The following is a 17747-nucleotide window of genomic DNA, read 5'->3' on the forward strand; positions in this document are numbered from 1 at the left end:
TAGCAAGAATGTATATAGTTTCTGAATTTCCTTTTTTCCTATAAATCTTATAGTACATGTGGTGATCGCTACCCCTGGCAGAATCCTGGATCTTATCAAAAAAGGAGTAGCGAAGGTTGACCATGTCCAGATGATAGTATTGGATGAGGTAATATTCTCCACTTAAAGAACTGCTGTGGACGATTGTGGGTGTGCATTGCTTACACTTTTCAGTGGATAAAACAAAAGCTGTTTTTGAGTAAACACATCCAGATACTTGTTACACATAACCAAACCAAGTTCATTTTAAATCTTTCTATTCAGTGATAACATTCTAAAACCATGTAAGGGATATCTCTTAACTCTTTCTTTTGTATCTGCTGCTTGATATTGTTTGCTTCTTTTGAAGTTTGTTTTCTCATTGGGTTATAACTTAATATAAATGCCTTTAAAGAACTTAGTCAACTGAGGTCAAATGTTTTGCCCGAGTCTCTTGAGTTAGTTAGGTCTACCCAGCAAGTTTCAGGCCAGTCAAGGCTACATACTGAGACCTTGTCTTAAAAATATAAACTTGTTCAACTGTGTCTCTTGGATCTAGCAGTGCTTTATACATGTAGCCTGTCGGGATTAATGCTTTGGGATACGTTTACTTTGCTGTTTGGTTTGTTTTAGTTCACCAACTGACTAAAGAGGAATAGGACTAAATAGTATGTCAACATTAGCTACATCATAACACGCTTTTACATCATTTTTACAGTCTAGACCTTCTAGGTATCTTGGACTGTTGTGGGATATAGGTAACTTGTTCTCATAGTTGAAGAAACTGAAGCATGGCTAAGTGCTATTCAGTACAGCTAAAGAATAAAATGTTTCAGTTCAAATAGTTTGAATTCAGAACCTGGTTTGGTTTGGTTTTGTAACACAGAGTTTTAGTTTGGGTTTTTATTGCTGTGAAGAGACACCATGACCACGGCATCTCTTATAAACGAAAACACTTAATGGGTCGCTTGCAGTTCATAGTTCAGTCCATTATCATCATGGCGAAACATGGTGGCGTGCAGGCAGACATGGTGCTGGAGAGGTAGCTAGGAGTTCTCCGTCTTGGACAGGCAACAGGAAGTGGTCTGTCTCACTGGGCATGGCTTGAGCATATATGAGACCTCCACAGTGGCACTTCCTCCAATAAGACCACACCTGCTCCAACAAGGCCACTTCTAATAGTGCCACTCCCATTGAGGGCTATTTTCTTTCATACCACCACAAAGGGTCTTGCTATTTAACCCAGGCTGGCCTTGAGCAAGGTGTATGCCAGTCACACCTAGCTCAAAATCTGTGTTTTTGACCAATATATACAATATTACCTCTTTAGTGGGATGATTTTTTTTTTTAACTTCCTTTCGGTAGGAATTATAGTCTCTGTTTTGAAACAGACTATAACCCAGACTGACCTCAAACTCTGTTCTCCTGTGTCAGTCACTTGGGTGCTGGGATTACAGGCATATGCTACTATACTTGGGTCCTTTTCCCCTTCCTTATTACTGTGGATTTATCTTGGTAACCTTGGGCACTGTATGCATTGAAGAATTTATGTTCATAGCCAGCAGCAGCCTATATAGGTTGTGGTTTGCACTTTGTTTATATGCTAACCAAAACCTTTAATGTCTTACTCTTTTAAAAGTGCTTTTTCTTTGTATTACAGGCAGACAAATTGTTGTCACAGGATTTTGTGCAGATTATGGAGGATATTATTCTCACACTACCTAAAAATAGGCAGATTTTACTATATTCTGCTACTTTCCCTCTTAGTGTACAAAAGTTCATGGTAAGTATTAAATCTATACTTGGAATCAGTATCATGGTCCTTAGGAGTGTATGCTTTTACCTGTGGTTATATCTTATTATCAGAGCATATGCTTTATGCGATTTCAAAATTTTCGTTTCATGTGATCAGTAAATATTTGTGCTCAAATTTATTTTTTAATGCCTTTATTCGCTTTTTAAAAAATCCTTTATTTTATGTGCATTGGTGTAAAGATGTCAGATCTGGAACTAGAATTACAGACAGTTGTGAGCTCCCATGCCGGTGCTGGAGATTGAACCCAGGTCCACTGAAAGAGTAGCCTGTGCTCTTAACCGCTGAGCTGTCTCTCCAGCCCCTATACTTGTATTTATTATAATTGAATTTTTGTTTTGCTTTTGAGACAGGGTCTCACTATGTAGTTATGGCCAGTAAGCTAGCTTCCAACTCACAGAGGTCTCGTGACTCCCCCTCCTAAATGCTGAGATTAAAAGTATGTGCCATCACATCTATCTTATACTTTTTTATTTCATAAACTGGATCTCTGTGAGTTCAAAGCCAGCCTGGTTTCCATCAGTTCCCAGCCATCCAATGCTAATAGTGAGACATTTTCTTTTTTGTTTTTTTAAAGATTTATTTATTTATTATGTATACAGTATTCTGCCTGCATGTGTACCTGCACCCCAGAAGAGGGCACTAGATCTCATTATAGATGGTTGTGAGCCACCATGTGGTTGCTGGGAATTGAACTCAGAACCTCTGGAAGAAGAGTCAGTGCTCTTAACTGCTGAGCCATCTCTCCAGCCCCCTAGTGAGACGTTTTCATTCTCTCTCATTTTGTTTGTTTTTTTCAGACAGGGTACAGGGTTTCTGTATATAGCCCTAGCTGTTTTAGAACTCATTCTGTAGACCTGGCTGGCCTTGAGCTCAGAGATCCACCTATACCTGCCTCCCAAGTGCTGATATTAAAGGCATGTATCATCATGGTCTGTCTGGGGGATGGAAGGTGAACTGTCATTTTATTTATTTAGCTCTTTATCCCAAGGTGACTTATCCCATAGATGCTAAGTAAATTGGTTGTCCTGTACACAAAATGTATCCTGGAATCTACTTGTGTAGTCATGGTTATCGTCCTGTCTCAGCCTTTGAGTGGTGGAACACAACAATGTACACCATGCCCATCTCTAACATAGCTACATTTTGAATCTGAGATCTACCATTTTAGGTAATTTGTTTATGAATACTTGTTTTGAAAAGAGATGCATTCATTAGAGCAAGAGAGAAAAAATAATGTATAAATTAGGGTAAGAATTCAGACACTGGAAGGTGGAGACAGCACACAAGAGGCAGAGTCAGGCTGATCTTGGAGTTCCAGGAAAACCTTGTGTATAGAGTGAGTTTTAGGACAGCCAGAACCACACAGAGAAACACTGTGTGTGTGTGTGTGTGTGTGTGTGTGTGTGTGTGTGTGTGGAGGGGGTGGAGGATTGAGTTCAGGGGTAGAGCTCTTGACCTAGCACACTTGAAGCCTTAGGTTTAATTCCCCAGTATTGTGCCCCCCCGGCAAAAAAAAGAAAAAGACAAGTATGCATTTTCAATTTAAGAGAGAAACCCAGTCTTTACTTACAATTTTATTTACGCTCCTCTCCCCCTACAGAATTCCCATCTGCAAAAACCCTATGAGATTAACCTGATGGAGGAACTAACTCTGAAGGGAGTAACCCAGTACTACGCATATGTAACCGAACGCCAAAAAGTACACTGCCTCAACACACTTTTCTCCAGGGTAAGTAGTGGGCTTTTCCTGCTGAGTCCTGTCCTCCAGTAATTCCAGTACATCAGACGGTTACATCATTTTCCCCATTGTCTTCACTGTAAAAAAAACAAAAATCTTAGTGTTTTGTAACCAACAGCTTTGTTTGGTTTAAAGTTGAAGCTGATTGACTTAGGTGCTTTACTTTTACACTTTTACTGTTAAATAATTTACCTTAATTACAGCTCATCCTGATTACTTAAATTCTATCTTTGTGAATATACTAATTGCTAATTTATTTGTGATCTTGAAATCAGTGCTGAAGATGTTTTGGTTATTTTGTAGACATGCATTGTGGCAATAAATAAATAGGTCCCCGATAAAGTCTAAGAAAAGGACAATCTGCCTTGTTTTAGTCTCATGCTATAAATAAACATCCGTTTTTCAGTCATTGTTTTTCAAATTTTGGTACTATTCATGATTTCATTCCAAAATGGCCCATACACTGTTACTGAAATGCTGTCCTGTACTCTTAAGCACAAGAAGACTGATGTACTGAGCAGAGAAAATAGGTATTAGATAAACTTTTTGCAGTCATGGGTTATATTGGTTTGAGATTATATTTTAATTTTGTATGTGTATGAGTCTGGGTCTGTGTGTAGTTATATGCACAACATGAGTACAGCTGCTGGAAGAGCCAGAAAAGTGTGCAGAGCCTCTGGAAGTAAAGCTATAGGTAGTCGTGAGCCCCAAGATGTGTATACTGAGAACTGAACTTGGATCCTCTGCAAAAACACTCATGCTCTTAACTGCTGAACCTTCTCTCCGGCTCCGAAGCATTGGTTCTTATGTGCTGATTCAGTGTTAGCAGTAACTTTGTGGGGCAGGGCATGATTGCTGTGAACACTGAGTCTCTATTTTTGTCTCGGGCAGTTAGGTGGCCCTTAAGAAACACTCTTCTTCAGTAAAACCGGTTCTCATCAGCAACTGCTTAGTAAAATTTTACAGCTTCCCATCTCTCTGGAAGTCTTGATTTTGGACTTTAAAGTTTTGGCTAAATAATGTTTTCAAGATTGGTAAAACAAATGTTTTTGTCTTTCTCATACTTTTGTGCTTAGCTTCAGATAAACCAGTCGATCATTTTCTGCAACTCTTCTCAGAGAGTTGAGTTACTGGCTAAGAAGATTTCTCAGCTGGGTTACTCTTGCTTCTATATCCATGCTAAAATGAGGCAGGTGAGTGTAATTCTAGAATTTGCATAGATTTAACAAAAAAAATTGTTTTTATTTTTTTTAAGATTCCATAAATACCTGTGTGTGAGAATATACTATTTTGGGGTTAGGGTGTATGGTAGAGCAAGGTCTTGTTCCAGTTGCTGGTATCAGGAAAAGAATGAACAAATGAACTATTCTTTAGTAGGCACACACCCTTCATTTAAACCATCAAGCTTAAAGAACGGTATAGAAGGGAGCTGGAGAGATGGCTCAGAGGTTAAGAGCCTGCTCTTCCCAAGGTCCTGAGTTCAATTCCCAGCAACCACATGGTGGGTCACAACCATCTGTAATGAGATCTGGTGCCCTCTTCTGGCCTGCAGGGACACATGAAGGCAGAGTATACATAATAAATAAATAAATCTTTAAAAAAAAAAAAGAACGGTATGGAAATGTCACGCCTCTGTCTGTGCTTGAAATCCTAGCACTTAAGATGCAAAGGAGAAAGAAGAATCCAAGGTCATTCTGTGCTACATAGTAACTTTGAGATTAGCCTGACCTACATGAAACTCTGGGGAAAGGGAGGGCACAAGAGGAACACAGTAAAATTCATTCTTTCCCTGGAAATTTCTGAATTTGTTCTGTTTAATACAATAACCGTAATAGATAACTCCATGTAGCCATTTAAATTAGTTAAACACAATTAAATTTAAAATTTTGTTCCTCGGTCAGATTAGTACATGTCAAAGGTTCTGTTAGCTCCTTGTGGCTAGTGACTCCTTTATTGGAGTATAACAATATAGACTTTTTTTTTTTAATACAAAAAGCAGTGCTCTGCATTTTAATACATAGTAACTTCTCCTTAGACAAGTGCCAAGATCTCTCATCTTGAAATCATAACAATACCAGATTATATATGTATGTGTACTCTGATAAAGTTTAAGCATTAGATATAATAAAAGGTTTGCTAGAATAATAAAGTAGAATAAATGTAATAGCTTTTTATCATAAGTGTTATGAATGTCATCTCAGCCTATTTACTATACCTGTTCCACTTGTGCTGGCACAGAATGATAAGGTGCTTGCTTGCCTGAAGAGATGAAGTGTTACGATGTAGACATAGCGACTGCTGCGAACAGATTACTCGAGCACTGGTGCTCACTGTAACAGTTTAATGACAAGGGTATGTCTGCACTGTAGGTGCACTGGACGCAATGATGAGCCTGTCTTAGACAGGGGGGTACAATTGCTTTACTCCTTAGAAGTCTGTCATGAAAATCTATGGAATATTTCCAGAGTTTTCAGGCCACAGTTGACCATGGATAACTGAAACCAGGAGTTGAAAATAAGGATGAAGCTAAACTAGCAGTATATGTGTGGTCTGCTGATTTTTTTTTCTTTTATTGTAGAAGAAGCATATTTTGTGTAAATAAATTTGGGTTATGAAGAACTGATTAAGTAGGAGAAAATATGGTGGAAATTTTGGGTTGTATATAAATTTTACTCAAATAATTTATTGCCCCACCCCCAGGAACATCGAAATCGTGTCTTTCATGATTTCCGAAATGGCTTATGCCGCAATCTTGTTTGCACTGGTAAGTGTTTTTGAATTTCTTGAGCCCTATGTTTCCTCTGTTGTCTGGATTACTTTCTGTCACATAGTGAAGCCCATGACATCGCTCATCACATCTGCTCTACTTTGAGAGCTTCTGAAGTTCAGAGTGGCGTTGGGCTCATCTGACACTTATGCTGCGTGTGTGTCTTTAAACTAGGCTTCAAATGTGTGTTTTCTGAATAGTTCTAATGAACAAACACAAAATAAGCCGAACTAAAAAAATAAAATGCACTTTAGAAGTTGTGTCTTTTTGTTTTTTCCCCAGAATCAAACTAGTTTAGGCCCTAAGCCAAAATTTTCTATTTTTTAGTTAGTTCTTTTCTACGGAAAAATAAATGTGATCAGGGTTGTGGAGGCACAAACATAGTTCAGAAAAAAACTAATAGATTCAGTGCCTTCCCAGTTATGTGCTTGGAATTTCATTTTACTGTTAGTGTGAGATGAACAATAAGCATTGAGGAAGTAGAAGGATTTGGGATTTGAGATGTGCTGTATGCACTGATAAATGTTCTCATCTTTGTTATCACTCAGATCAAATTTTATTTTAGAGGCATTGGTTGGTTGGTTGCTTAGTTTTGGTTTTTTGAGACACAGGGTATTACTATATAGCTCTTACTGGCCTGGAAGCTGAGTATGTAGACCAGACTGGTCCTTTGCCTCTGTGTTCTGGAATTAAAGGTGTGTACCACCATACTTGGCACAAACAGATGTATGTTTTTAAGTTTTAATGTGTGTGTATCTGACAAGTGCACGGGTGCCTGAAGAGACCAGAAGGCGGCATTGAAACCCCTGAAACTATATGAGCCTGCTGATGTGGGTGCTGGGAACTGAGCTCACATCTTCTGGAGAAAACAGCAAGTGCTTGTAACCACTGAGCCATCTTAGCCTGTATTGGAATATTCTAGTCAGGATTTTTGTGGCAATGCTATATAAATAAAATGTTCAGTACATCTACCAGAGATTAAATGTGATTATCAGTAAGCGAGTGACTATAAAATAACTTGTGTGCTCATAATTTTCTTAACTACTTACATTCTAGTTTATGCAGCATACACTAGACTACTAGAACTTTTTAATAGTTTTATTAGATTTTTAAATAATTTCATGTTGCCCAGGATGTTCTCTTAACTGCAGTCTTTCTGCCTTGGCCTCCTGAGTGCTGGGGTTATAGGTGTGTGCCACCATCCCCAGCAAGACTCCTGGAGTTAAGAGATTAGGAAGCAAGCTTCTACACACACACACACACACACACACACACACATTGTATCCAAGGCAAATCACATTTTTCCTCTGCTGTTTTTCTTCTATAAACTGAAGGTGCCATACACACTAAATTGTGAATAACTATTGTTGCTCCTTTCTACAGATCTGCTAATGTTTACTCCTCACTAGGTAGTGGCTGATGCAGAAATGTTGTGTGTTGCAACCATAAGTCTTCTGTCTCTAGTTCTGAATTTGAGAATTTCATTCATAAATACCTTGTGTTTTTTATCGTTTCTCCCTCTACCCCCTTCTAACTCCTTCAATGCTCCCCCTGTAGTTTGTTTCCTCTTCCTCTATAGTTATTGCTATTTTTTTGTATGTGAATGTGCACACGTGTGGGGACACACACACACACTCTCTCTTCTGCTTAGTGCTGCCTCTATGTATGTGTGTGTTTAGGGCCAACCACTGAGGACTGGGGCCTCAGCTCTGAAGAACAGTAGGTCTCTCGGCAGCTTCTGACTGCTGGAGTTCTTCATGTAGAGGTGGGGCCCTGAGACATTTCCCTTCATCCGTGCAGGCGTGTCAGCTGATGTGCTCTTTGCTGGTCTTACGAGGGCAGCCATATTATTCAGTGGTTAACTTTTTTAAATTGTGGTGAAATATATGGCTGTATGTTTCCATTATATTCTTCCTTGCTTTTGGAAAACCCATAAAGTGCTTAGTGGTGAATGTTAAAGTTGTTAATCAAATTCAGTATTCATAAGAAAATAGAAGCTGCATTTCTGTCAGGCACCTCCCCCGTATTTTCCCACCTTTAAGTAAAATGTTGGAGTTTAGGAGCTGTGAGTTCAATCCCTAACACTAAAAGAAAAAGGAAGACATTGATAGTAATTACAGTACTTACACAATACATAAATTACACTGGTTGTTTGGCTTTCTTTATTCATTTATTGAGTCGGGGTCTCTTGTAGCCTAGGATAGTCTGAAGTTCAGCATTAAACCCAGGATGCCCTGCTTGTTCTCCTGAGTGCAGGGATTGTGGATATGCAGCAGTATGCCAAATTTTACTGGATGCTGGCATCAGTCCTAGGATTAGGGTTTTCTGCAGTGCAGAAATATAGTGTGTGGAATATAAAAATATCCATATATAAAATTCTACCCATTTGGGTGATTGGAGGCAGTTTAAGCAAGCCTGTGCTCAAAAAAGCAAAGTAAAAATAAAATGCCACTTCTCCTTCAAGGAATAGTGATTTAATAAAAAAAATATATGAAATTAAAGCAAAGCTTGCATACCATATAATCTTCTTTAGAAGTATGAGTCTTTTCCATAGCAGCTCAAATAGAAGCCTCAAAATAGTCTACAAATGAGGCTGTGAAGTGGTGTGCACGCCTTTGATCAGAGACAGGTGAGTTCAAGGCCAGCCTGTAGTACACAACAAGTTTCAGAACAGACTTCAGAGCTACACAAAAGATAAATGTATACAAATGAATGGGCAGTAAAAAGAAAATTAAGAACTATTTGTTGCCAGGTGTTGTGGTGTTGTAGTCAAGCACTGGGATAAGAGCCGGAAGGTTGTTTGAAATCCAAGGCCTACCTGGTGTGCCTAGCAAGTTCAAGGCAAGCCAGAGCTACAGAGTGAGTGAGACCTATCTTAAAAATTGTTGAGCTTAATTGACAAGGAAATAATGTGACATGTTTATTGTTATATTCCTGGTGTTTGTTAGAGTGTAAAAGTCATATGGTTTCAAGTGAGCTGGTGGGTTAAGTGGCTTTATAGACTGGGTAAATTTGAGATGTGGAAAAAAGGGGATTTCATGTTTTTGAAGACTTCGAAAAAATGGTTCATAAAGGTCTAACAAGGTATGGTAGAGAGTACTTGTATTCCTACTACTTGGGAATCTTTGAGGGGAGCGTGAGTTCAAGACTAGCCTTGGAAGCCTTTAAGAAACCTTTTTTAAAAAAGAAGAAAATGGACATCATTTTGGTTTTGGAAGGGGAACCTAGTTATGATCCTCTTGTGAGAGTTCAAGGGGACACTGCTTGTTTAAATAAATGGGTGAGTGACTCCTAGAAGCGTAATCAGTGAATTCCCTTTCTGAACTATTCTGGATTTGTATGTCTTGGATTAAGTACTAGACAGTAGAAGAAGAAAATCATTAGTTAGTCATAAGACTCATTTATGAAATCATCTTTCTGCATTGTTATTCCCTAGACTAGTTTTTAGGACACTTTTTTTTTTTTTTGCAGGAACAGAAAGTTAAATAAATGTATGTAATCATGGAAGAGTGCCAGCAGTAACTGAATGAAGTATTAAACTTAGGCTGCATTAGAAATCAGTGCATTGTGGTTCCAAGAGCCATGTTTCAATTCAAAAATTTTTTTTTTTTTAAGATCTGTTTACCCGAGGTATTGATATACAAGCTGTGAATGTGGTAATAAACTTTGACTTCCCAAAGCTGGCAGAGACCTATCTTCATCGTATTGGAAGATCAGGTGAGTAGAAAGGGAATTGCTTAGCAGACATCTTGGACGAGAAATATAATCACTCGTTTTGGGTTTTGTTCTGTTATTTTTCATGAAGTAAAGTATAAAGGCTGTGTGAGCCGGAAGTCACACTAGTTCACTGTCTGATACTTTTCATTAGTGAGCCATTGTCCTGGAGCTTACGATGCACTGCCTCAACCTCCCAAGCCTGATGATCACAGGTGTTCACTGTTATGTCACTCACTAAAGTTAGCCAGAGGCTGGCAAGGTGGCTCAGGAGTAAAGGGATTTGCTCCACAAGCCCAATAACCTGAATTCAATGCTGGAGCTTATGGAAGAAAAAGAACCAACTGCCAACACAAACACACTTGCGCACGCACACAGACACACAATAAAAATAAGAAATTTTTTGTTTTTATATGTGGTACGCTTGAGAAGAAGAGGCAGGTGACTTCTGTGCGTTAGAAGCCAGCTGGATTTGCCATACGGATTCTGAGAGCAGCCAGGACTAGAAACTTGAGAACCAACCAGCCCCACCCAAAAACAAGTAAAAGTAAACTGACATGGTGACATACACCCTGTTATCCCTGGGCCTGGGAAACTGAGGCAGGAGGATCATGATTAAGTTGGGGGTGGACTGGGGAGATGAGAATGACTGCTAAAGAGCCTGGAAAGTCATTAGTTTTCTTCCCAACACCACACCAGGTCCATAAAATCTTCTGCACCTGCAGCTTCTTTACAAAAAGTTAGGTTGCATAGTATCTCAGACACACACACCCCGCCCCGCCAGAATAGAAAAAAACTGGGAGATGGTAGCACACGCCTTTAATCCCAGCACTTGGGAGGCAGAAGCAGGCAGATCTCTGAGTTTAAGGACACCCAGAGCTCCGCAGAGAAACTCTTAAAAAAAAAAAAAAAAGAAAGAAAAAAGAAAAGAAAGAAAAGTTAAATAATTAGTACATACTTAATCTGAGGTGAAGTACAAGAAAACGAATTCATTTTAATATTTATTTATTATGTGTGAAGTTTTCTACCTGCATGTATGCTGCAGGCCAGAAGCTAATTACAGATGGTTGTGAGCCACCATGTGGTTGCTGGGAATTGAACTCAGGATCTCTGGAAGAGCAGTCTATGCTCTTAACCACTGAGCCATCTCTCCAGCCCAATTTTATTTTTTATTTTATGATATAGTGTGTGAGCGTACTATTCATTTGTGTATTTTGACAGCCATGCAAACGGCCTCCATTTTATCATTTGAAGAAAATAAATTAAGTATAGAACTATCCCTTAGTGTTTGTGTGAAATGGGTTCCAGGACCCTTGCTAGCATCAAACTCTGGACATTTTTAATCTTGTAAAAGTATGTGGTATTTGCATGTAAGTGATGCACATCTTACACATCAATACTTCTTTGCAATACCTTGTCCATTCAGGCAGACTTTGTAAGAGGTTTGATGCGCTGAATTGTTCCAGATATACTGCCCCAGAAAAGTTTCTTCCTGTTGAGTACAGTTGATGTGCCAAAAGGAAGACCTTTGTTCTTTTGTTTCTGATCTCTCTCTTTCTTTCTTTCTTTCTTTCTTTCTTTCTTTCTTTCTTTCTTTCTTTCTTTCTTTCTTTCTTTTTTCTGTCTTGTTTTTGTTATTCAGAATATCACCAATTAAAAATATTAATGCTGTTTCTTTTGACAAATTATAGACCTGAGCATACATGTTGCTTTAATTCATTTTATTTGCCACTTTTAAATTTATTAACATATTTTATATTCATTAAACCTTTCTGTTTTGTTTTTTAGGTCGCTTTGGTCATCTTGGCTTAGCCATCAACTTGATCACATATGATGATCGCTTCAACCTGAAAAGTATTGAGGAGCAACTGGGCACAGAAATTAAACCTATCCCAAGCAACATTGACAAGAGCCTGTATGTGGCAGAATACCACAGCGAGCCTGTAGAAGATGAGAAGCCTTAACAAGCACGTATGTACCAGTAACAGCAATCAGACCTTCAGGCATAGGTCTTCCTCCTCTGACCTCTGTAGCTGTGCCCGTGCCCAGTGTCATAGATAGGAATGAGATTGGGTGGGTAGCCAGTGCTGCTCTGGAGACAGCTTCCTGAGCGTGTCCTTCTCGGGATAATGAAAGACAAAGGGCATTGGCAGTCTTAGTTTAAAACTGCTTCCAGCTCCCCTTTTTTACCTGGCCTTTTTTTGGGGGGTACATTAATAAATTCGGTTAAATTACCTATAATACCTTGTCATCAAGTATGTAACACATTATAAACATGTCTTTAATTCTTCTCTGGTTTCTCACATTGTATTTGTGGCCCAGTTAGGTGTGAGGCAGGGTTTGACAATAAGCAAGTCGAGGCTATTCAGAGTTTTCTTAGAGACACATTGATTCGGCTTGAGAAGTGCTTTATCTTTAATTTACAATGCACACCTTTTTTTCTCTCTCTCTAATACTAGAGATTTAACCCAGGGCAAAGCACTGTAATACTACTAAATCTGCAGATCTGCAGTAAGCTTCATAACTTGGTGTACGGGCTGTTTGTTCATTCCCGGCCCCAGGCTCTCGCGTAACTGTTACTGTAGCTTCAGAGAATTTAAAGTTGTGTGCAGTTGTGAGTGACTGTAATCCCAGCACTATGGAGACCTGGGAATTGTGAGTTTGAAGTCATTCTGGTCTGTGTAGCCCTGTCTCCAAAACAAAATGAAAAATGTAATCATTACATTACTTTTTCCACTTTATTTTTTTATTTGTTTTTTGAGAGAGGTTCAGGGAGTCAGAAGAGCCTTCAAACTCTTCATCTACTGTAGGATGGCCTTGAGAACCTAATCTTCATGCTTCCATTTCCCAAGTGCTGGGATTAAAGATATATACCAACCACCACACTTGGCCTCCTGATTATTGTGAGTGAGGGCTGTCATTCTTCTATCAGAACTTGAAGCTCTCATTCTGGGATATGTGGGGAAAGGTTGTTGGTGTGGTGATATGCATTTTTTTCCCTGAGACAGAGTCTACAGCCCTAGCTTGCCTAAAACCAGCTCATACCTGGCTTCCTGACTCAGATCCTCTGTTCAGTCTCCCGCATGCTTAGATTGATTTGCATGAGCCACCATATCCAACCTAAATCCTTTCATGTAACTGGTAGCTCCTAGTGGTTTGAGAAGAGAATACTGACGAGAGTTCGGGATGCGGACTGTGAGAATATGTCTCTGCTCTCTGTGAATCTCATGGATGCTAACGTTAGATTTCTAAACTTTTTCCCATAGGCTTTGACAAACTGCAAAAGGCTCCTTGGATCTGTGACACATCATTTGGGGGGATGCTCTTCTCTTTGTGGGTTTTTTCATCTTTATTTGGAACTATGAAGAGTTATATAAGAGCTCAGACATTTTTCTTTTTTTTTTAAACTGGTGAAGAGAAACTGAAAAGAAGAAATAGACGTTTTTTGTTCCACTTGTTTGCACTGTGTGCTGACTGAACATTCGTTGCACTAACTGCTGGTTTTTAAAAAATGTTTTCTGGGAAAAGGGGACAAGGAAGAGGGGAGAAACCCTAAGAAGAGAAGAACCTTGGTGAACGCACCTGTCTACAATTCTCCAATAGCCGACTCTACTGCATTTCAACTTCTCCCTATTAGTCATCCGTTTCTTAAGCCTGAAGAGCTTATTACTTATTTGTGCGAAGTGCCTTATGCTACGAAACCATTAAGAATATCATCCTTATACAAAGCCCAAGGAATCAACAAAGTCGTGTTCTTTTTTCTTTTTTTCAATCTTCTTTGCCTCTTCATTTTTGTTTCAAGTTGAAGTCTCTTCCTGTTCTACCAGTACTCATGCCCAGGGCCGGAAGGTGGACTAGTGATGTTAGCGCCATTTTCCTTTTCTTTGTATGGAGGAGTTGATTCACAACTGCAGTCCATCCACACTGTAAATACATGTATTTAAAAAAAAAAAAACAATACCGAGTACAATTTTCTTCTGGGCTGAGTAGACGCACCATCGTCGCTCCCAAAGGAAAGAGCAGCCTCTCACTGCAGGAGCCATATGACAAGCCTCTGTGCTCTACAGCGGAACACTAACCTGGCTCACGCCTCCATGAGCAGTATGGCACTTGACGTGGAGACGTGTCAGAGCCTTGGCCCTCTTTCCTCTGTGACAAAGCGCGTCCCGTAGAAAATTGGATGTGTATACTTGTATAAACTTTGTAAATAAGTTTTTTTTTCTGGGTTCATATATATATAGATATATATATATACATATATATATATTATTTTTTTTCTTTTGGATGAAGGTTGCTGGGATTAAGGGGATTAAAGTGATTATGGGAGCAGCTAAAGATGAGAGGGGCTCAGTTTTCTGCAACACTAAATTCTTCAAAAGTGCTTTGGCCTCTAACTGTAGGAAGCAGACCTCTGCAGGGCCCTGGTTGGAAGGGGCCCAGAAGCCCAGGATACACTGTCTGCTGCACTGCTCTTGTGATGCATTTACAGTGGTTTTAGCAGAGAGCAAGGGAGCACCAGCAATCCAATTCCTGAGGGCTTTGAGAAGCTCTGTTACTTGGTTCTCCTGCTCTAGAAGTTTGAGGAACTTCCCAAGTTCTGCTCAGGGGAGAAAAGATTGATCTTCCTTGGAGTGTGAGAAGGGTGTTAAGTGTAGTCTGAGATCAGAGTGTAAAGTGTGCATTGCATTTCAGAGGACCAGCCGGTACCGGCTCCGTGGGCTTGGCAGTTGCGGAGCTTAGCTGCTTCAGTCACCTGTGGTGTGGGAGTGAGTTGCCCTCGGCCCACCTGATACACGCACTCTGCAGGAATGGGCAACCCCCAAAAGTTGTAACTTCCATGCTGCAGAAAGCCGCTTGCCATTGTTCTCTGTGCCCTAACGAGTATGCTGTCTGTCATTTTGCATTGTAAATCGCTGGCAGATGCTTTTGGTGGGTAGTGTTGCTTTAAATTGTGCCCCTCCCAACATGCTTGATGTTTGGCCTGATCTCCAGGCAAAAGGAGTGAGATGAATCAAACCAGTGAACTTTTTTTTAAAACAAATGTTTTTAATTCCCATTTAACCCAGTATACTATGTCAGTCAGGAGGCATCTAGGGAACAAAAAAACCAAAAAACAAAATTAAAAAAAATTGATTTCCATATTCCATCATTTTTCAAAACCTTAAAACTATGACAAGGTATGTCATGTGTATGCTTCATGCTTAACTCACCTGAATAAAGGAATCAGTTATTCAAAGTTGCTTTTTGACTTTGCCTAGCTCTAAAGCAAAACTATGTGTGACTCACCCCAGATTCCTTGGGGATCAAAACCCTGCAGATGCCTCCTGATCAGACATAACCCCAACTCCGACTCCGTAACAACTGTAGCAAGAGCTGCACAGTACAAACCCCAGAAGGCAAGTCCAGTCGATGTTGGTTACTAAACATAAACCAAATTAAGGAAGTCACTTTTTTAGGGAGGGTGGGGGGTGGGTCTTAAAATATCTCCTTTTGACCAACAAATCTTGCCCTTGTACTGATGCAGCTCTCTTTCTTCCTGCCTTTGGCGAGATGAGGGATCTTCCATATAGAACATCGGAGGAAAGGGATAGAAATGCAGTTTGGTGCCTCGCCAAAGGGCATGTGGGTGAGTCAACAGGAAGAGTGCAGTCTCTTGCCAACCTTGGGCTGCTCTGCCAGGTGCCACATGCCTACGGGTCCCTCTTAAAGCACAGACTCCACATGGAGAGCATTATTGAATATAGCCTCTGATGAGTTGTGGCACTTGGATTAGCTGGCACCGCCGCAGGACACTAGAGAGGCCGCGGTGGGTGTGGTGCTTAGCTCATATGAGCTGGAAATGGGAAGATGCCCTACTGACTGGGTCAAAAAACCTGGTCTCTCTTTTTTTTTTTTTTTTAAGTCCCCCTAAGGAACATTACTACTATTGGAAATTGTCTTTCACGTTCTTTCCAGTAATTTTTAAATAATTTTGTTTTTCTAGTGGTTCATTTGGATGGGAGAACTACGTCCTATTTTGAATATTCAGACTATATCCACCTCGGTGGTTTTAGCTTCTGGTCATATAGTTGTGTAATAAGTTACAAGACTGTTACATACCTTGCTGCCTCAGGGCCTGTTTTGTTTTTCTCCCCGTTTATGTTCTGCAGATGAATGAAACTTTCCGGTGGGAGTGGAATATATTTACCATAAAATATTTTTTTCTGGAAAGGATAGCCTAACTAATTCTAAATTATTTCCAAATGGGTACCACCATCATAATACAGGGTTGACCCAAAATGTTGGGGTAGGGTGGGTGGTTGTCATAGTTCATGTTCAGAATGAGATGAGGGCATCTTTCCGTGGCCGCTGGCTTTGTGCTGGACACCATCGTGCTCAGTTAGAACAGAGCACAGCACAGAGTTCAGTGGAAGTGTTGGAAACAAAACATCTCCTTCTGATCGTTTGATTTGTTTTTTTTTTTCCTCTTTTTTTTTTTTAATAGGGGTGGGAGGGGAGGGTACTGTGTCCCAAAGGGGGGGAGGGTTGTCTGCACTAAGGATTTAGAAACACTTTGGAAGCTCATAACCTCATGGGAAACTGCCTTTAGCCACACTCCTGACCTTCAGATGAGTAGCAAAAAAATGAAATAAGTTCTTGGGAATTAAGCCATGTTATTTTAATTGGATACTTTTTTTTTTCAACTTTTCTGTGTCTCTTTAAAATTGTTACTGTGGAATGATTTTCTTGCCAAATGTCTTTGTCAGGCAAAATTATTGACCTCATGGGAGGTGAAGTAAGCCAGCTTTTGGGTGAATTTATGCAGACTTTGGTGAGTTTGTAGTTCTACTTTATATTCATAAAGATAGTTTTTTAAAACTCCCAAAGCAAATCTATTTTCTTCTGTGTTGTAAAAACTCATCTTTGGAATAAAGACTTAAGTGTCTAAGGGTTGTAACCAGTATGAGGTCAGAGGGAGCTAGCCTGGCCTGGACTCTGCCCCTCCACAGCTGACAGACTCCAACAGAAGTGTATTTAAATCTACAGTAGACAAGCTGGGCAGGGCAAGGGGGGGTGGGCCTGGGTTAGTTAACGATACAGGCTGCTGAATTTTAACCAGTGGTTCTTGGGAAGGGTGCCTGGAAAAAACAAAGTCACTTCCCTTATTTGAAGCAAAACAAATTAGAAAAAACTTACAATTTTTGTTCAATAAAAGTGAGAAAATTCTAATGTCCCTAGTCACAAGGGACCAGTTCCACTTTGAACAGTGGGAACTTAAAACTTTGAAAATATTTTGGGAAAAGGGAGAATTGGCTTTCTGTTTAATTGGCAAATGTTCCAGTGGGGGATATGTTTTTGTTGGGATGTGTTACGTTGTATGTACGTGTCAGTGGACCTGAGTAAAGAGTTTATATATGGTTCAGAAAAGATGGTTGGTAAGATCTTGATTACTTGTTTTTGTTAATTTATCTCAATAAAAGCCCACTGGAACTCTACGTGTGTTTTGTGTGTATGTTCTTGAAACAGGTTGTGCTGGAATCCGAGAACATTTGAGATCAGCCAGTGTTTTCAGCAGGCTTCTTACGAGCCTAGTTGAATAAACTTGGAGACTTCTGTCATCCCGAGATTTCCTGCTTCAAACACAGTTTTCACAAATGAAGAGCCAAGATCAGTTGGGAGTCTTGAAGTCATCAACTCCCAGAATTGTCAATCAG

The 17747-nt window shown here is 39.8% G+C and overlaps 1 protein-coding gene across 7 annotated transcripts in view; it reads left to right on the top strand.

Moving 5' to 3' along the window:
• Ddx6 (DEAD-box helicase 6) overlaps positions 1-17528 on the top strand; it is a 40475-nt gene extending 22947 nt beyond the window's left edge. For all 7 annotated transcript variants that reach the window (XM_048417565.3, XM_085688662.2, XM_085688659.2 and 4 more), the window contains exons 7-14: positions 54-148; positions 1679-1801; positions 3435-3563; positions 4649-4765; positions 6273-6336; positions 9955-10056; positions 11842-12024; positions 13320-17528. In XM_048417565.3, coding sequence (XP_048273522.1) covers positions 54-148; positions 1679-1801; positions 3435-3563; positions 4649-4765; positions 6273-6336; positions 9955-10056; positions 11842-12017 — 806 coding nt within the window. In that variant the 3' untranslated portion in view covers positions 12018-12024; positions 13320-17528. The remainder of the gene's footprint in view (positions 1-53; positions 149-1678; positions 1802-3434; positions 3564-4648; positions 4766-6272; positions 6337-9954; positions 10057-11841; positions 12025-13319) is intronic.
• Positions 17529-17747: the final 219 nt, after the last annotated feature.

Source organism: Myodes glareolus, chromosome 4 (assembly GCF_982192425.1).
Source record: "Myodes glareolus chromosome 4, mMyoGla1.1, whole genome shotgun sequence".
In the NCBI taxonomy this organism is placed as follows: Eukaryota; Metazoa; Chordata; class Mammalia; order Rodentia; family Cricetidae; genus Myodes; species Myodes glareolus.